Genomic DNA, 21,501 nt, shown 5'->3' on the forward strand with positions numbered 1-21,501 from the left:
ACTGGGCTTGTATACCCTTGAGTTTAGAAGACTGAGAGGGGATCTGATTGAGACATATAAGATTATTAAAGGATTGGACACTCTGGAGGCAGGAAACATGTTTCCGCTGATGGGTGAGTGCCGAACCAGAGGACACAGCTTAAAAATACAGGGTAGACCATTTAGGACAGAGATGAGAAACTTCCTCACCCAGAGAGGGTTGGCTGTGTGGAATGCTCTGCCCCAGAGGGCAGTGGAGGTTCAGTCTCCGGATTCATTTAAGAAAGAGTTGGCTAGAGCTCTCAAGGATAGTGGAATCAAGGGTTATGGAGATAAGACAGGAACAGGATACTGATTAAGGATGATCAGCCATGATCATATTGAATGGTCGTACAGGCTCGAAGGGCAGAATGGCCTACTCCTGCACCTATTGTCTATTGTCTCTGTGTAAAGACAAGTTATTGCAGGAGCACAGTGTGCCTCTACGCCCAATCTCCCAATGTGCATTTTCCTGAATTATTATCCAAAATTTCTCTGTTAAGTCAGTTAGTACAATTAGTACAAGTTTACTAAGATCAAAATCAGGACAAACTGTCAATACTTCCTGTTCATCTTGGAACCTCAGACACAGATCAAGCACGATCAAGCACCAGGAGAAAAGGAGAGTGAATGGAGTTGAAGCATAGACCAGCCATGATCTAACAGAAGGATGGAAAAGTGTGAATGAGTTACTCTAGGACCTATCTTCCAATCAGGAATTTCTGAGTTCAAGTTCTCATGCAGCACTTCAGCTTGTAATCCTTTTTGGCATTTCAATGTTATGCTGAGGAGACTACACCTGGGCAGAATGCCAACAAGATTTGCTCTGAAAGTTATTCCCGGTTGCTGTAAATAATAATTAGTTTTTCCACACACCTCAAACTCAAAAGCTACTTTTTGCATTTCTCAGCTAACCTGGCCATCACTATACCCAGTGTTTCAGAATCTATTCTAACTCCTTTTGTATACCGTCAGCAGAAATCCAAGGCTGCATCCAGTGGTCCTTATTTTAATATATTGTAATGACCTCACCTGGGACCTGTAATGTGGATTATGAAAGAAACCAAATTGCATTAGAAAACTCAGCACATGTGGGAGTGATTGCATATGTAACTCTAGTGGCTACCATGCCATTTTACTGCCTAAAATAATGAGATCCAATGAGGGAAAACTACTGATCAGAATGTTCCATCTTTTCTCCATTGTTCTGAATGAATTTTGGACATTCAACTGCACAGGGAGAAACTGATGCCTCATCTAACGACCTGTGTCTTTGGCAATACACTGTTCCTTCAGTGCTGCATTGGAGGGCCAGTCTGCATTGTATCCTCAAATTCTGCAGTGTGGCCTTTTCAATTGTTTGATGAGATACTATTTAGGATATACCTCATCTGCATTTAACTATTTTTGTCTGTTTCCCTTGTGGCTTTTATCCTACGGAAGTAATGGATTTCCCCAGTCAGAAAGTTTTAAGTAAGGTGACAGTGTTACAAACTGACAGAAGCTGACATAATCCTGACTGAAAAAAAAGCCAGCTAAGCCTGACCTATTTGATCTGTAAGTTTCAGGTATAACTCTCAAATAGATGAAAGGAATGGAGCTAAGCTAGTCATTCAATATCTGCTGATGGTATCTAGGCTAACACCTTGCCAATGAATTCTGTCACTTCATGGCTAGTGATTTGACAGAGAAGCTCTCCAAATGCTTTTAACTATTTGAAATTGGGATGTCTTTAGCAATAAATTATTATTATTTCAATTTTGTTTAGAGAAACAAAGTGTATTTTTGTGTGTGTATGTGTGTGTATATATATATGCTCTTGTGTGTATTGTCATCCAAGGTCAGTCAGCCTGTCAACACGCAGGATCTGTTTTCTGATTCTTCAGTTTTGATGTGGAGCTTTGCATACAAGGACTCACAACTGAGATCACACAATTTTCTGATTATTAAAATGAATGAAATGGGTATTTTGAAGAGCATGTCCAAGATTCCTTGATAATCTCTCTAGTCCAGTGAAGCCCTGAATCAGGACAAGTTTTGTGAACTTCATTTCTTCCTACCTTGACCCACACTGAAGAATAAAATAGGAACTGCAGATGCTGGAGATCTGAACAAAAACAAACATTTCTGGTGAAACTCAGCAGGTCTGGCAGCATCTATGGGCAGAAAGCAGAACCAACATTCTGAGTCTGGTAACTCTTCATCAGAGCAGAACGCTGAAGAATGTCATTTAGTCAAAGCATCTTTGGGAAACTGAAAGTAAACATGACTATTTGAGAAAGGACCACTTTGTCCTTTTCTTATGAAGAACGAGCTCCTTCGTCAGCTTAAGGATTCTAACAAATTTTACACTTCTAAGAACAGATCTGTAAAGATTAGATTATTTAGTGTGGAAACAGACCCTTCTGCCCAACAGGTCCACACCGACCCACTGAAGCACAATCCACTCAGACCCATTCCCCCACATTTACCCCTTCACCTAACACTACAGGCAATTTAGCATGGCCAATTCACCTAACCTGCACATTTTTAGATTGTGGGAGGAAACCGGAGCACCCGGAGGAAACCTACGCAGACAATGTGCAAACTCCACACAGAGCGTCACCTGAGGCGGGAATTGAACCCAGGTCTCTGGTGCTGTGAGGCAGCAGTGCTAACCACTGTGCTACCGTGCTGCCCATGGAGTCAAATTTCCAAAATACAATTGAATTTTACACAAGTGGCTGATCCTTAGTTTTTTGAGGGCTTAGTTGTAAAAAATAGGTAGAAAAAAAACATTTTAAAAGATACATCTCAGAAGTGATGAAGGGCTTATGCCCAAAACATCGAGTCTTCTGCTCCTCGGATGCTGCCTTACCTGCTGTGCTTTTCCAACACTACACTCTCAACTCTGCTCTCCAGCATCTGCAGTCCTCATTTTCCCCTACATCTCAGAAGTGACCTTATAGTGATATACAAAATAGTTAAGAGAAAAATATATAAAAGTCTGAAGTAGTATTTTAGATTGTATTACTAAGGTAAGAAAAGGGAACATGAGTTTGGACATATTAAAAGGAAAGTCAAGATTGAGAGTTACCATATTTTCTGCATGCAAAGAGTTAACATAAAGGTTAGACAGTGGAAGCAAAACCTCTGGAAGCATTAAAAATGATTGCCTTAAGTAGCCAAAGAGAAATTTGCTAGTGTTGCTCTTGAAATTGATCCAAGTTTTTTTCTGGAAGAATTTAACATTAGTACAGATGGAGGGCGTGTAGAGCAAAAGGTTACACTTACTAACTGCAGCGGGAACATGATTAGGGCTATAGTCTACTTCTCTTTGTATCTGTATATTTTGGTTTAAGACTTAAGTATATAGTTTGGATTAATACTCCAATTCTAAAACAATTAGATTGTACTACTGGAGGAGTGCAACATTGTAAAACACTGAGACCCGTTCTGAGGAAGCGTCACCAGACCCGAAACATGAACTCTGATTTCTCTGCACAAATGCTGCCAGACCTGATGAGCTTTTCCAGCAGCTTCTGTTTTTGTTTCTGATTATAAATCACTGGTAGTATTTTGATGATATATTAAACCTGGGTCTTATCTACATGTGCGGTAGATACACAACAAACTAGGATAACATTGGAGGAAAGTAGGGAATTTTCCCAATCTCCTGGGCTGCATTCATTCCCAAATGAACACTATTGAAAAGACTTTGAGATAAATCTTGCATTTTTTTGGTAAGACCGAGTTGCGCTGAGCTTTTGAAGAGTTTGTTGCCATGAGGCCTGATAATTTTTCTCACTGTATCTTGCCAAATCCAACTCAATAATTACCTATCCTGCCCCATAACATTTCTTTTGTCTGAATTTTTAGGATCTTGCTGTGCAGACAATGACTATATGATTTTCCCCAAATAACATTCAAACATGAGTTAATGATAAGGCATTGTACACTTTTCTGTCTGCCAGAGTCCTCGCTTGGCTGCGTGATGGCCTCTGAGGCCCAATGTTGTGAGGTCAAATCCAACACCAGGCCTTGGGGTCACAACCAAGTGAAGAAATTGATGGCAGTGAAGAATTGAGTACATGATTCCCACTGGAAATACCATTTCCTGGATGAAATGTTATCCAAAGCCCTGAGTGGGCGAATGTGGTGCTGAAAAAGCACAGCAAGTCAGACAGCATCTGAGGAACAGGAGAATTGACGTCTCGGGCATAAGCCCTTTGCCAGGAATTGTGATGCCCGAAATGTTGATTCTCCTGCACCTTGGATGCTGCCTGACCTGCTGTGCTTTTCCAGCACCACACTCTTGACTTTGATCTCCACCATCTGCAGTCCTCACTTTCTCCTGAGTGGATGAACAAGAATCCATGGCATTATTTTGAAGATCATTGAGGGAGTTATCCAAATTGCCTTTGCCTCGAGGTTTATCACTCATTTAATGTTATTGAAAACAGATTTTCTTTTTGGTCATTATTGCGTTGCTGTTTGTATGAGTTTGCTGTTTGCAAATCGACCACTATTCAACAACAGTGATTACACTTCAAGAATACTTAATTGCTTGTAGCACCTTGAAATCATGGAAAACACTACATAAACATCTTGCTAAATTTCTTCCACTACTTGCTTTCCTTCTCTCCTTCCATTGCATTGTTGTGCATTAGGGCAGGATTTTGATAAAACATAAAGTTGAGTTGAGTGTAATATGGCCAACAGGTCCAATCCCATCCATTTCCTGTTCAGTGCATTAGATTAAAAAATAAATGAAAGCAAGCGTTTCTTTGTAGGTCATTTATCCATTCTCATCAGAAGCACTGACTCATGCATAAGAATAATTCTCAGGACACTAGGCAGCGATTGCTACATCTAGAGTGGCTGTTTTAAGCATTGTGAGCCTGAGCAATAAGTATCCGGCATTGAACACTTTTGTATCCCTGCTGTCAGTCTCTGTTGCTGGAGTTTTAGACAGCAGGTCAGCTGGGTCCAGATACCACAATACCACAGCATATTCACAGTTTTTAATGTCTGAAGATACTGACAATTGAACCCCTTTATTTGCAATCACTCACTCTAAATTACCTTATTCTCCAGTGGACACTTGTTCTACCTCCAACGAAAGAGACTGGCTGTCTATCACCAGACAAGGACAAAATAGAATTTAGATTTAACTTTGACACACATTCAGCAAAGCTTATTTGACATTATGGATGACTGAAAGTCTTGTTCAATAGAAAATTGTACTTAATTGCATATGGGCCAGTGAAGTGGAACCTTCTAGAGCTGTTCAGGTTATGCACTTTGACAGATATTGCCTACAGCCATTATGTTTGGTGCATTGCGAAATGCTCTAATGATCTATTACCATATTTTGTACTTTCACTGAGAGATTGAGTTTAAAGAAATGCTGTGACACGTTCTTCTTTCTGTGGGAGTGGTTTTTTTTCTCTCCCTCCCCCTGCCCAATTGGGATGCTGGGTCCAAAGCCCCAACGTGGTAGCGTGCCATCTAAATGACAACTTGCCTGATGTGAGCCTTAATGGTATACATGTAATCAATCGCATAGTTGAGTACACTATTCTATTCTGATGTTCAGAGGGAAATGCCAGATGATAATGGAAGGTGAAAAACTTGACTGAACTTTGAAGTGAGGGGCAGTTGGACAGTGATAGAACCTAACTCATGTTCATTCCACATTGAACTAAAATTAAGCGGATTCTGTAACAAACAGATAACCACCTTGTCAGATTAGACCCCAGTGAAGTTGTAAATTATCCCGTTAGCAATTTTTTTTTGTCATATTGCTATAAAGTGGAACTTATGGAAATCTTCCAGGCAATACCACGCTGATCCTAAACATTTTACCATATGAGGGTTAAAGAGCTGTGGCTCTTTAACCCTCATATGGAGTCAGCCCTTCAAATATTTCTCAGCAGCAGTAGGATTTGAAATAGTCTCAAAGCATGAAATACCTTCACATCTGCTGACAAGTGCAATGATTAGCAGGGCAGTCTATTGCAAGATACAGACGCTGTTTGATCTTGATTAGCATGCATTCTCAAAAAATGAAGCACTGGCATGAAAAAGAAGCTCAGCTCAAGATTTCTACATTGCCTTTTAGAAAAATTAAGAAATAGGATTTTCTTTTACTGTCTCATATTAGATACTTACAAAGCAAATAATTCACTCACTCTGGGAGATCTAAGGAAAGAATGAAAGTCAACAGTTGTAAAGGGTGGAAGGAAAATAGAAGTTTTATTTGGGTGCCAATGTGAAATGGGTTGATTATAGAGAGTTATTTGCCACTCTCAAACTTTCTTTGATTTGTTTTATGGAAAGAAGTGGTATAAAGGAGTGTTGCAATATTGAAGATGTTATCTTCCAGATGAAATACTGAAAGGCCTCTCTAGTCACTATAATTGGACTACATGCCACCACATGGCACTATTTTGAAGATGTCAATGGGGCTTTCACCCTGCTGTTCTAAAAAACATTTATCCCGTAAATAGTATCTAAGACAGATGGTCTGCTCATTTTAAATTTTTTATTTGCCGTTTGTGGGAACTTCCTTCGTACGAGTTTGCTGTTGTTTTCTAACTATAAAAGTGACTAAACTTCAAAAAGTTTAAGATTTAAAAAAACCTTTTGTTTATCAAAATAATGAATGCGCATAGACTGCAATGGTTCAAGGAGACAGCTCACTATTACTTTCTCCAGGGCAACTAGGGATTGACAATAAATGCCAGCGGCACACCCCTGAATGAATACAAAATAAAAACTTTTCACTTTTATTTCCACTGTTTCTTGTCACAGACCTGATCGTATGATTTTTTTTTGCTTTTACAGGAAGTGTGTACAGAGAATGTACCGAAAATGGAACATGGGCCTCTAGAATCAATTACTCCCACTGTGAGCCCATCTTAGAGGAGAAGGTTGGTCTGGTCTTCTTGCTATGGATTGTAATTGTTAACTATAGCATTGCCTTTTCCTTCAACTCATAAGCGTCTGTTTTATTTGGGAGAGGGTTCATGTTCCTTATCATTTATTCTCTCATTCACCAGCGGGCCATGCACAAACATTGTGAGGATGAGTTTGGATATCCTGCTCCCAAACTTCAGCTATTCTCACCTTGAACTGAATGCTACTGAAAATTCAATGCTGCCCTACAACACCTGCCCAGCCTGGACTTTATGTTTTCATTACAATCAGCCTCTTAGCACTCCTCTGGCTGGCCATTCCCAGCACTTTTCGCCTCCTGTACTAAGATGGTAACAAGTTTGTTAAATAGTTGTTCAAAATGACATGGAAGCACCATGATTTTGGGTGATGTAGAATTCAACATATCCTAAAGCTTGTAACCTTCTCTCAGGCTTCTGGACCCACTTTGATTGACTTGATGGAAGTTTCCAATTCAGTCATAGTTATACGTTTAAGGGGAACACTTTATTTACTGTGGGATATTGCTTTTCAGTGTGGGGAGTGGAAGGCAACATTTAGTGTGTTTTTCATTGCCCACATATGGTGCAGAACTAGACTGATGATTGAAAAATGAAATCAGAACTCATCAGGGGAACACGCAACTGAATATATTGGCAAATAATGGAATGACCAACATGTTTCAACAGCTTCACATGGGAAGACTGAAGTCAAAGTTAGTCCCAGGCTCACTAGGCCAAATGTCAAATGATGCTGTTCTGCACAGCATTGGTCAGATATCATCGAGATGATTTACTGCAATTGGATGACGTGAGCAATGGGAATTGCAGCAATTTAATTGAGATGCGAATGTGATGGATTGAAGACCTAAGTCCCTTCACTCCTGCCTTCTGGATAAAGGTGCTTAGGAAACCATTGGGTTTTGACACCAGAATCCTCCACCCAGCCAACCACAGTACCAGGTCTCTGACATTCCTCTCGCCCCATCAACAGGTCTCCAACTGTGCCCTCTCCACAACACCATGAAGCCTCAGTCTACTTCTGCCCCAACCTTCTCCTCATCTGTGCATTACCAGCCTTGGGTCCAATGCATTTCCTGACCGCGAGATTCCCGACCCTCCCTACCTCAAGACTCCCAACCATTCCCACCTCGAGACTGATGACGTCCCCACCTCGAGGCTCCCTACCATCCTCACCTGGGGACTCCCTACCATCCCCATTTCGAGGCTCCCTCCCATCCCCACCTCGAGACTCCTTACCATTCCTACCTCAAGACTCCTGACCCTCCCCATCTCGAGGCTCCCTCCCATCCCCACCTTGAGACTGCTGACCCTCCTCAGCTCAAGACTTCCTACCATCCCCACCTCGAGCCCTGACCCTCCTCTCCTCAAGACTCCCGACCCTCCTCACCTTGATGTCACTGAGCCTCCCCACCTCGAGGCCTCCAATCTACCCCACCTTAAGGACCTCGATCCTACCCAACCTGCCTGGCAACAAACCACTAGCACTCACCTCCATGAGACGTCCCAACCTGCTCCACCACCAACCGACTGATTGTCAATTATTGGGATGTATTGGAATGTAATCTCGTCTATTGGGACAGACTCCTCCCTAAGGTCAACAACACCCCCAACTGCACTATGCCATATCTCCCCCTAAGGCCATTGGCAACACCCCCGATTGGTTAGGTAGGTAAATGTCATCAAAAAGCATTTACTTTGACATATCCTAAGGACATGAAAGCCATTACATGAATTCAAACCCAGCTGGTCGTTTCTCAGAGACAGGATTTGAGTTGTCAGCAGTAATGGCTTCAGGAAATGCTTGGATTAATTTCAAAAATGGGACAATGGCATGTTAAAAGAGGGTAAGAGTTGAGTCAAGTGACTTTCTCTTGGACTTAAAAACGTCGATCTGAAATTTCTTCAGCAGTTCTCTCTATCTCGTGGTATAACTGCAGCAGAATATCAGACCTGGGACCAACAATGTAAATGATTATTAACACTGTTTCTATGGATTTTCTTCTGAAGTTATACAAGAAATCCTGCTAAAATTCTACTGCATCTTTTTTATCTTATAATTTGGCCTTGACATGCTGTACCCATTGAATGCATAGAGGTTGTAATGAATTTGAAAAAGTGAGCACTTTATATTTACATAACCCCCCAGAAAATCTGGGGAAGCTTTTGTATTTGTTAGAATTCTGTCATTGTTGAGTTACAACATATTATTAATGCCATGTATACTTCACCACAGAGTACCATTAAGAATAATTGACATTTCGATTATTGAGTTGCTAAAGAAAGCTTTCTCTTGGGCTTGTTGCCATCTTTAATTAGATTCCACTAAGCCTATTATGTGCAAGTTTGGTGCATGTTTTCGTGTGAATGCTCAAAGTTTTACCAGCAAACTTGTTATTGTCACTGATTCTCATAAGTGTCAATTTGGCCTTGTTAGTCACAAGCTTAGCTTTGAGTCAACAAGGACCATTGGTTCCAGCTTCACTATTATCTGACATCCCACGGCATCACTTAGGTAAAACCATGTTGTTAGGGTTGCTCTTCTAAAGTTACAACAAATTTTACAAGCAAGCTGAGCTTGATATTTAAAAAAAACTTTAAAAACAAGTAGAGTAGTACCATTCTGGCTAATATTCTGCCCTCAAACAATAGTACCAGAAATGGAATAACTGGCTGTTTATTCATTTCAGTTGCTGGTTCCAGCTCCTGATTTCTTTTTGTGTGTAGAATGGCAATTTCACTTCAAAACTAATTCATCACTTTTATCAATAAGAACAAAGTTAAAAATCACACAACACCAGGTTATAGTCCAACAGGTTTAATTGGAAGCACACTAGCTTTTGGAGCGCCGGTCCTTCATCAGGTGATTGTGGAGGGCTCGATTGTAACACAGAATTTATAGCAAAAATTTACAGTGTGATGTAACTGAAATTATACATTGAAGAATTGATTGTCTGTTAAATCTTTCAGCTGTTAGAATACAGTAATAGTTTCACTTCTTTCATGTGTAAATCACAAAACCCTTTTTTTTTAAGTTACATTCTCGGGTTAGCTGTTAACAATGGTGATAGCTAGACAATATGTTGAAGGTGTTAGCCCCCTGTGTTCTCTGTCTATGACCTGATGTTTAGATTAATTATAATCTAAAAAGTGAGATAACAGGGTTTTACATAAACTCATGCAGTTTTTGAGCTCAGAGTTCTACTTGAATGAAAGCTAGTGCTTCCAATTAAACCTTTGGACTATAACCTGGTGTTGTGTGATTTTTAACTTTGTACACCCCAGTCCAACACCGGCATCTCCAAATCATCAATAAGAACTGTTGTGATTGCATGTTTCTTAGTTTGTCAAATATAATCATTTAAATAAATGCTTATGCTAATATGCATGCCATTAACAAATTGATGTAGTGTCATATGATTCTGTTCTGAAAGCAGCATGTCATTAAAACTGTGTTTAATCTCTGTCCTCTTATCATTTGTATTAATTAGTAAGAGATAAGACAATGAAAAAAGTTATTTTTTTAAATAAAAGGATAGATTTCTTAGCCATTTCAGAAGGCATTAAGAGACATTGTAGGATCAGAATGACACATGTCATTGTAGGATCAGAATGACAAATTGGGCACATGTGTGGGTCCTTTTTCCTGCGCAGCATTAGTGAATGAGTGGCTTTGTTGTGTCAATCTGATATCTCTTTGCTTCCAAATCATACACTGACACATTTATTGAATTTCTTTTCACTGTTTGCCAACTAATCTCTGAATTGTTTGTCTAAGATTGATTACATTCTAGTGCATTGAGGCAAATTGTGAAGAATAGGTGTTTGGAGTGATGTCTGATGAATTCTGGACATCAGCTGGACTGAAGATTACATTCTTTCTGCCAAATGGAACCTGACCAGAATATAACTCAACATGGTATTCACACTATATTAAGAATATAGGTGTGGATTTTCAATGTGCCCTGACTGTCAGACTGGCATCAGTGAGCTAAATTTTATTGCGTTTATTGGAAATGAAACTCGGACAGGTTTTACATTGGAGCTGCATCACCAGATTTACGTTCAAACAGCAAGACTAAATTTGACACGATCTAGTCATCTGTCATATATATTGTAGGGTCAGTGGGGGAAAGGTGGAAGTAAATTTTAACATAAAGCTAGATGGCAATTTTTTTTTCAAAAGCTAATGTTCCAGCAGCATCAGGAACTTAGAAAATTGAAGGAGATCTGAATTAAAGGATGTATACATCTCTTTAATTTGCGCAGTTCTAAGTTTTGTGCCTAATAATATACTGTTGCTACAGTGCTGACCCAGCATTATGCTGAAGGAATTTGTTTATAAAGCCTCTCAGTACTTAGAGTCACAGAGTCATAGAGTTGGTACAGCATGGAAACAGACCCTTTGGTCCAACTCATCCATGCCAACCAGATATCCCACCTAATCTAGTCCCGTTTGCTGGCACTTGGTGCACAACCCTCTAAACCCTTCCTATTCATTTATCCATCCAGACCCCTTTTAAATGCTGCAATTGTACCAGCCTCCACCACTTCCTCTGGCAGCTCATTCCATACATCTCACCACCGTTTGTGTGAAAAAGTTCCCACTTACGTCCCTTTTATATCTTTCCCCTCTCAACCTCAACCTATCCCCTCTACCCCAGGGAAATGACCTTGTCTGTTTACCCTATCCATGCCCCTCATGATTTTCTAAACCTCGATAAGGTCACCCCTCAGCCTCCGATGCTCCAAGGAAAACAGCCCCAGCCTATTCAGCCTCTCCCTATAGCTCAAACCTTCCAACCCTGGTAATAATCCTTGTAAATCTTTTCTGAACCCTTTCAAGTTTCACACAAAGACCAGAATTGCATGTAATATTCCAAAAGTGGCCTAAACAATGTCCTGTACAGCCATAACATGACCTGCCAACTCTTATACTCAATGCTCTAACCAATAAAGGAAAGCATACCAAATGCCTTCTTCACTATCCTATCTACCTGCAACTCTGCTTTCAAGGAAATATGAACGTGCACTCCAAGGTCTTTTTGTTCAGCAACATTCCCCAGGGCTTTACCATTAAGTGTATAAGTCCTGTTCTGATTTGCTTTCCCAAAATGCAGCACCTCATATTTATCTAAATCAAGTTCCATTTGCCACTTCTCAGCCCATCTAATCAAGATCCTGTGGTACTCGGAGGTAACCTTCTTCACTGTCCACTACACCTCCAATTTTGGTGTCATTTGCAAACTTCTAACTGTACCTCCTATGTTCACATCCAAATCATTTACATAAATGACAGAAAGCAGTGGACCCAGCACCAATCCTTGTGGCACATCCCTGTTCACAGGCCTCCAGTCTGAAAAGCAAGCCTCTACCACCACCTTCTGTCTTCTACCTCCGAGACAGTTCTTTATCCAAATGGCTAGTTCCCTGTATTCCATGTGATCTAACCTTGTTAACCAGTTTACCATGAGGAATCTTGTCGAATGCCTTACTGAAGTCCATTTAGATCAGGCCCACCACTCTGCCCTCATCAATCCTCCTTGTTACTTCTTCAAAAACTCAGTAAAGTTCATGAGACATGATTTCCCACACACAAAGCCATGCTGACTATCCCTAATCCGTCCTTGTCTTTCCAAATACATGTAAATTGATTTGAATTTATTGTCACGTGTACGAGGCACAGTGAAAAGCTTTGTCTTGCGAGCAATACAGGCAGATCACAGAGTTAAGTAGCATAGATAAGTAAATAATAGGTAAACAGCGGCGAAAACAAAAACACCGGTACGGGCGAATGTTGAGAGCTTGTGAGTCCATTCAGTATTCTAACAGTAGGTTAGAAACTGTTTCAGAACTGGCTAGTGCATGTGTTCAGGCTTCTGTACCTTCTCCCCGATGGTAGAGATTGTGGAAAAACATTGCCAGGGTGGGATGGATCTTTGAGAATGCTGGCGGCCTTTATTTGACAATGGGCCTGGTAGATGGATTCTATAGATGGGAGGTTAGCCTTTGTGATTGTCCAGGCCGAGTTCACCACTCTCTGTAACTGTCTTTGATCTTGAGTGGTACAGTTGAGTGCCAAACCAGGTAGTGATACATCCAGACAGAATGCTCTCGATGGCCTATAAAAGTTGGCAGGGATATTTGCCCTCATGCCAAATTTCCTCAGCTGCTTGAGGACGAAGAGACATTGTTGTGCCTTTGTAACCAATGTGTCCACATGAAGAGTCCAAGAAAGCTTGTTGTGAATGACCACTCCCAGGAGTTTGACACTTTCCATTTGTTCCACCCCTGTGCTGTTAATGTGTAGGGGGGCATGAGTAACATTGTGCTGAAAGTCAATAATGAATTCCTTGGTTTTGCCAGCATTGAGAGCTAGGTTGTTCTCAGTGTACCATTTTTCCAGGTCTTCTAACTCCCGTCTGTAGTCTGTTTCATCACCATCTGAGATTCGACTGACTATGGTGGTGTCATCAGTGAACTTGTAAATGGCATTAGTCTGGTATTTGGCGACTCAGTCATGGATATACAGTGAGTACTGTCAGGGGCTGAATACGCACCCCTGAGGGGCTCCAGCGTTGAGTGTTAGTGAGGATGAAATATTGTCCCCAATCTTCTCTGATTGTGACCTCTGGGTCAGTAAACTGAGCATCCAGTTGCAGAGAGTGGGGCTTAGTCCGAAATCACTAAGTTTAGTAATTAGTCTCGAGGGGATAATAGTGTTGAAGGCTGAACTCTAGTCAATGAGTAGGATTCTTACATAGTTGTTCTTGTTATCAAGATGCTCTAGGGAGGAGCGAAGGGCAAGATATGGTAGCTGATGTGAATCTGTTGGTCCGATAGCAAATTGGAGTGGGTCAGGAGTAGTGGGAAGATTCCCTCCAACACTTGCCCACCACTGATGTCAGGCTTACTGGTCTATAGTTCCCTAGCTTTATCTTACCATGTTAGCCAAAATCCAGTCTTCCAACACCTCACCTGTGATTATCTATGATACAAATATCCCAGCAATCACTTCCTGAGCTTCCCACAGAGTTATAGGGTACACCTGATAACGTCCTGGGGATTTATCCACTTTTATCATTTCAAGATGTTCAGCATCTTCTCCTTTGTAATATGGATTTTTTTTTAGATGTCAACATCTTTTTCCCCACATTCTGTATCTTCCACATCCTTTTCCAAGTAAACACTGATGCAAAATGCTGGTTTAGTATCTCCTCCATCTCCTGCAGCTCCACACACATAGGCTACCTTGCTGATCTTTGAGGGGCCCTGTTCTCTAGGAGAAAGTGAGGATTGCAGATGCTGGAGGGTGTGGTGTTATTTTCTCCTTGGTTACCTTTTTATGCTTAAAGTACTTATAAAATCCCTTTGGATTCTCTTTAACCCTATTTGCCAAAGCTATCTCATATCCCCTTTTTGCCCACCTGAATTCTCTCTTAAGTATACTCCTACTGCCTTTATACTCTTCTAAGGATTCATTCAATCTCTCCTGTCTATATCTGACAGAAGCTTCTTTCTTTTTATTAACCAAAACCTCAATTTCTGTAGTCATCCAGCTTTTCCTACACCTACCAGCCTTTCCTTTCACCCTAACAGGAATATACTGTCTTGGTACTCATGTTATCTCATTTCTGAAGCCTTCTCACTTTCCAGTCGCCCTTTTACCTGTCAACACCTGCCCCCAATCAGCTTTTGAAAGTTCTTGCCTAATACTGTCAAAATTGGTCTGCCTCCAATTTAGAACTTCAACTTTTAGATCCGGTCTATCATTTTTCATCACTGTTTTAAAACTAATAAAATTATGGTCACTGGCCCTAAAGTCCTCCCCCACTGATGCCTCAGTCACCTGCCCTGCCTTATTTCCCAAGAGTAGGTCAAGATTTGCACCTTCTCTAGTGGATACATCCACATACTGAATCAGAAAATATTCTTGTACACACTTGACAAATTCCTCTCCATCTAAACCCTTTACACTATGGCAGTCCCAGTCCATATTTAGAAAGTTAAAATCCCCTACCATAATCACCCTATTATTCTTATAGATAACTGAAATCCTAACATATTTATTTCACAATTTCCCGCTGACTATTAGGGGGCCTATTATACAATCCCAATAAGGTGAACATCCCTTTCTTATTTCTCACTTCCATCCGAATAACTTCTTTGGATATTCCAAGGAATATCCTCCCTCAGTACAGCTGTAATGCTATCCTTATCAAAAACGTCACTCCCCCTCCTGTCTTGCTCCCCTTTCTATCCTTCCTATAGCATTTGTAGCCTAGTTAAAAATTGGATTTTTGCCTGCAACAGCTTCCTTTTGCTTTGTTTTCTTCAGAGAAGTACAATAGGTTATTATCTAATCAGTAATGCATTCTCAAAGTTGGGTAGACAAAGTAATGCCAGGACAGAGATCTCAAAAAATATCTTCAGAAAATAGTTCCTTTACAATTTCAATAAAGTGCATCACACAAAAAAACAATCATTGACAAACTGAACTGACGACTGATGGCAAATTGATCTGTTGAGTTTCTCTGGCAATTTCTGTGTTTGATCAGTTCTCTGATCTTGGTTCAGGAGTGGGGCTGAACAGTGTTGTATAAGGTCATGAAATGTTTGAGACTGCACTAAGCTCCACCAATCTCATGATGTCATGGGATGGGCAAAATACTGACTATTTCAGGAGCCAAAGAAAGAGGGAGGTGCCAGCAAAATAGCCCTACCACAAGCTGATAATGGTTGGCATCATAACACATACAATAGATAGGATTCACAAATAAGAGTAGCATGCCAGTTTTCCAATGCATTTCATGGCACCAGCCCCTGTGAGGCAGGTAATCATAATAGCAATTTAAGGAGGTCAACTGGAATCTTTAATTAAGCCTCTGGTTTCCTGAAATAACTACCTATAAGCGGAAATTTACAGGAAGACTGGGCATAGGCAGAACACCCAATCAGACCCAGAAACCATCTTGGTGCAGATACAGTTAAAGGTAATCCTGGAAAGGATTTCCTCCACAAGGATAGTAGTAGCCTAGTTCTTGTAATTGTTTACTAATTAAATATTTGTGAAAGGGTACTGAGGCAGCTTTCCATTGAAGTGTTCTGTTGGGACTTGACTAAGTGCATTGCAAACTGCTGCTGCTCCCAAGCTAGAAGGTCTCTGATTCCCCCTCCAACTTTGAAAGTCTGCCTGCCTGTCCGAATTAAACAGGGAACCCGTCTCCCTGTCAGTTAGGTGGGAACCTCTCAGGGAGTGAATGTCCCATGGAGTATCACCAGGTACAGGTTCAAAATGTGAGAATAGTCTGAATTCCTGTTTCCTGACCACGGAGGGATCATTTCCAATTCATACTGTCAAAAAAAAGAGGAAGAGAAAAGGGATCCTGTAAAGGAGAGAACGGATCAGGAAGAAGATGGAAGGGAGGGAAAGTGCTGCAGGGAACAAAATGAAAAATGATAAAGGAAAAGGGGGAGGGAAAGGAATGTGGTGCACAAATGGAAATAGTTAAAACAGGGAAGCGAGGAAGGGATATTAGGAACAAAAACAAAGAGGACTGATAAAAAGAGGAAGGCATCGGTTATATGGGACATTAAGGAAAGGATTGATCAAAGAAGAAAGAGGGGGAAGAAAAGGAAAGGAAAAGAACTGGAAAAGGAGAAAAAAGTAAGGTTCAATAATATTGTTCATATTTTTAAATTCCATTTATGTGAAGATCTCTGGTGACTTTATTGACATCTACTGTGACATATACAGCCCAGAGTAATCTCCAGATAAGGCCTGTGCCTTGATTGTTGCAGTACAGAGCTGTAGTCATGTGACATCATCTATTTGCTTCAATCGTTTGCAAGTTGATCTCCTAAAGGGATATCACCCCAAAGGTGGTAACACATGTTATGAGTCAAAACATTTAAATATTGGGTTATAGCAAAATTGGTTATTCAAATGTAAGGATTTACAAGTCCAGAAGTCTAAGTGTCCATTTATTGTTTCAGGCTTTTAACAGCTCTTCCAGATCCTGTTATGGTATAACCTTTGAAAATATAGATTTCAACCTTATCTATTCTGGGTATGTGGATGTATTATTAGTGCATTGATTATTGACTTGATGCTCCATAGTCCTGTTAGCACCCTTCTGTGCTCTTTTGAGATTGCTGTGCTCAGGTAGAATATTTCACACTTTCCTTAGCTGTCTTCTGTTGCTCCTCAGCATTGCTCAGTTAAGTGGTATGATTTGATAAAGTTAAAACTTACACAATACCAGGTTATAGTCCAATAGCACTATTAGAAAGCACTAGCTTTCAAAGCACTGCTCCTTCATCAGGTGGTCAACCACCTGATGAAGGAGCGTCGCTCTGAAAGCTAGTGCTTCCAAATAAACCTGTTGGACTATAACCTGGTATTGTGTGATTTTTAACTTTTTACAGCCCACTCCAACACCAGCATCTCCAAATCATGACTTAATAAGACCTGGTCTCACTGCACACTTTGGAAGTCTCTGTGGGTAACCAAGTTGCCAATGTGGACATGGGAGTTAAGTCTGAACTCATGTCCTATGCATTGTTGAGGTAGTGCCACACTTTCTTTCCGGTCATGCACTCTATCTTCATTCTTCTTTGTTGAGGAGTGTGTTCTGAATCTTAGAGAATTGGCATGGATGGTAGCTTAGCAATGTCGTTCTCACTTGAAAATGGCAAGCCTGAGGTGTATCATGGTGTCATGAAAATCTTGTTATGTTATCATTAACAAGATAAGTGATCTAACAGTGTGAACCATTTGTTCAGGGAGATTTGGTTCATAACCCCATTTTGACACACATGGCCCTGAGACACTGGGCCCGTTGTAAGAAATGATTTCTTCAGGTGCATCAAACAGATGGTACTCAATGTGACTGTCATGGATGAGCTCAATGTGTAAGCTGCCTCCAGCACAACTTGAAATTTAATTAAATAATCCGTGACTAAGCTACAGTTGTCTTCATCTATGATAAATAGACTTCTGGTGATTTTGGACCAAAGGACTTATAGAGGTTTTTAAAAATCATGAGGGGTGAATATATAGGGTAATGGTAGGTGTCTTTTCCCTAGGAAGGGGGAACTCAAGACTAGAAGGCATATATTTAAGGTCAGAGGAGAGAGATTTAAAAAGAATAAGGGGCAAATGTTTTACACAGAGGATGGTTTGTGTGTGGAATGAACTTCTAGGGGAAGAGGTGGATGTGTGCACAGTTATGACATTTAAAAGACACTTAGATAAGTATCTGAATAGGACAGGTTTGGAAGGTTATGGGCCAGGAGCAGGCAGGTAGGACTAGTTTAGCTTGGGATTATGTTCAGATTGGATAGTTGGAGCAAAAGGTCTGTTTCCATGCTGTATGACTCTGATTTGTGGAACCTTGTGAAGGGTAGGAGTTCTTTACATTGTTGTGGCTGCTGGTTCTGGCATACCATGCACATAGCCACTATTATGTCTTTTATTTGGCCATTTGTAGCTGCATCTTTGAAGATTTGTTGCATTGGTGAGCCCAGTGTCCTTCTATACTGTACACCTTGCACAGATCTTGGGATGCAGGACTGCTTTATGATGGGTGCACCACACCATTCTTTGCACACAGCTTTGTTTCTGACCCCTACAGGGTCTATACTGTTTGCTGCAACTAACATCTCCAGGTTTTGTTGTCCAGTAATAATAGTTTCAGATTTTTCACCATCTGCGAGCAGTAAATCAAAGCTGTGTCCTTTTTATTCCCTAAGGGCTTTTCTTTTGAACACTTCAGTCGGTGTTGAAACAATAACCAACCCCATTATTCACTCTGACAATTCAAACTCTGAAAAATTATACTCATTGTCCTTGTTTCAGCATCTGTTGATAAATTGATCTATTGATTCTTGTGGCTTTTGCCCATAGATGATCAATTCTTAACAATGAATTCTAAAGTTAAATCTAATGTTAGATTAATAGCTGGTGTTCTGTGACTTCCACATCTCTGTGGGATCTTTCTGGTCATCTTCAATAAGCCAGAGGTATTGACTTTGTGTAACCTGTCATTATCAACTTGATCAGTACCTTCGCTACTTGTTTAACTGCTGCTTACTCCATGAACTTTTGTTTGCAAAGATTTAAACGTGGATGTTAGATCCATGGCTTTCCAGTTCACAGAATCCCTACAGTGTGGACGCAGACCATTCAGCCTCTCAAGTCCACACTGACACTTGAAGAGCATCCCAGCCAGGCTTAATGTCCCTAACCTATCCCTGTAACCCTGCATTTCCCATGGCTACTCCACCTAACCTGCACAACTTTGGATTGTGGGAGGAAACCCACACAGACATGGGGAGAATGTACAAACTCCACACAGACAGGTGGAATTGAACCTGGGTCTCTGGTGCTGTGAGGAAGTTACTTAGTGTACTTATTGTTCCTTTCTATTTTTGGCTCAAAACTTGCTTTAACATTTGTTCTGTTGGCCATGCATTTTTCCTGAATGCAGTCCATGTTTTCTTTTGGAGTTTGAATTTCAGAACGCTTTATTTAGTCCAGGGTGGGGCCACCCAAATTTGAAATATCCTTTCGATAGAGCGAGTTCAAATCACTTGGCTGCCTGCATGAACTTGGCCAACTGAAAGTACTCACTGTTTATTTGGAATTTTTTTTTCCTGTTTTCTGTTCTATGGGAACTTGCAAATTGCAGATACATATTGTTTGCTGCTGCTGTTTCCCTCAGCTTGCAAAGCTGCTTTCTTGTTTTCTCTATGGGTGGCACGATGGCTCAGTGGTTAGCACTGCTGCCTCACAGCGCTAGGGACCTGGGTTTGATTCCAGCCTTGGGTGACTGCCTGTGTGGAGTTTGCACATTCTCCCTGTGTCTGCGTGGGTTTCCTCTGGGTGCTCTGGCTTCCTCCCACAATCCAAAGACGTGCAGGTTTGGTGAATTGGCAATGCTGAATTGTCTATAGTGTTCAGGGATGTATAGGTTAGGTGCATGAGTTAGGTGTAAATGTAGAGTAATTGGGTAGGGGAATGGGTCTGGGTGGATTACTCTTTGAAGGGTTGGTGTTGACGTGTTGGGCCTAATGACCTGTTTCCACAGTGTAGGGATTCTAAGGAAAAGAACAATCCCAGACACATGTAATAATATTCCTCTGTTATCTAAATGTAACACAAATGAAGTGCATGGATTCCATTTACTTGAAGATCTCTGGTGGGCTTTCGGGCTCATTTTCATGTTGACCTCCTAATGGTACCTCACTCCGAAGGTGATAACAAAACATGAGGGAGAAGAAATAATGAGCCAGAGGCAAATCCGTAGGAGCATCAGAAAATGTATGGGAAAAGGTAAAAAGGAATATGCTGAAACATGGGGGATAAATAATTTATGTTACACAAGGAAAGTGACAGTGAAGCAATTTGTGAATTATATCCTGTTATTCCACTTTAAGCTTCAAATCAGGCAATACTTCAGAGATTGTTCAAATAAATTCCTTTAATACTTCATTACATTCCAAACCTATTCACCAATCTGACATTGCATTAACACCTAAAAGCAGAATTAGTGTTCACCCATTGGTGTACATTTGATTACCTACTTGAGTGAGTTTTTCATTATTATGAAGCAAACCAGAAAAAAGAGCACTACATTTTTATCAAATGTGCTTACCTAGATCTGAATAGTACATCTGAGCTTTGGGTGGTAATTCCACCACTGCAGCTTTATATCCAAAACTGTAACATTGGTTACATGTCATAAAGATCTTATTGACTATAAAATGCTTTGAGAAAGCATGAATTTACAATGGACACTGTACAAAGGCAAGTTACTTCTTTTGTAAAATATGAATTTTAAACCATGGAACTATAACGAGGCTCAGTAGAAGAATTGAGTCCAAAACATGTGGCACTGGAAAAGCACAGCAGATCAGGCAGCATCCGAGGAGCGGGAGATTTGGAGCATAAGCCTTTCATCAGGTATCATTCCTGATGAAGAGCTTATGCCCGAAACTTTGACACTCCTGCTCCTCGGATGCTGCCTGACCTGCTGTGCTTTTCCAATGCTACACGTTTTGACTCTGATCTCCAGCACCTGCAGTCCTCACTTACTCTCAGTAGAAGAATAGTCAAATTTCAGGTTTTGAAATGTGTCAGGGTGATTTGATGGGGACATAATAGCCCATTTGTAGTACTACTACTGCCTAAATCTCGTCAATGTAACATGTATTGTTGCATTAAGATATTGGTATGAGGAAAAGATTAGGGGATTACGATTCAAAAGATAAATGTCTGCTGTAAGTACAAATTGATAGAATAATGTTAATGGGTCACTAGTAAGTTTCAAATCCTCTGGGCAGAATTTTCAACCTTTTTTAGCGATGTAGTCAATAGTGAACAGCCTGACAAAGTGTAGCAAAAATGGAAAAATCAAATCGTCAACATTGAAAACAATGTTTCCAAATTTCCCCTTAATATTTAAACAGTGAAATCAAATCTCACTAATGAGTGGTACCCATCTTGTTTCCATGGTTTTACATCCTGTTATTAGCTGAACCC

The 21,501-nt window shown here is 40.6% G+C and overlaps 1 protein-coding gene across 5 annotated transcripts in view; it reads left to right on the forward strand.

Annotated features, from left to right (window-relative positions):
• LOC122548922 (corticotropin-releasing factor receptor 2-like) overlaps positions 1-21,501 on the forward strand; it is a 203,284-nt gene that overhangs the window by 104,440 nt on the left and 77,343 nt on the right. For all 5 annotated transcript variants that reach the window (XM_043687905.1, XM_043687902.1, XM_043687903.1 and 2 more), the window contains one exon: positions 6,847-6,932. In XM_043687905.1, the coding sequence (XP_043543840.1) occupies positions 6,847-6,932 (86 nt within the window). The remainder of the gene's footprint in view (positions 1-6,846; positions 6,933-21,501) is intronic.

This window comes from Chiloscyllium plagiosum, chromosome 4 (assembly GCF_004010195.1).
Source record: "Chiloscyllium plagiosum isolate BGI_BamShark_2017 chromosome 4, ASM401019v2, whole genome shotgun sequence".
Lineage (NCBI taxonomy): Eukaryota > Metazoa > Chordata > Chondrichthyes > Orectolobiformes > Hemiscylliidae > Chiloscyllium > Chiloscyllium plagiosum.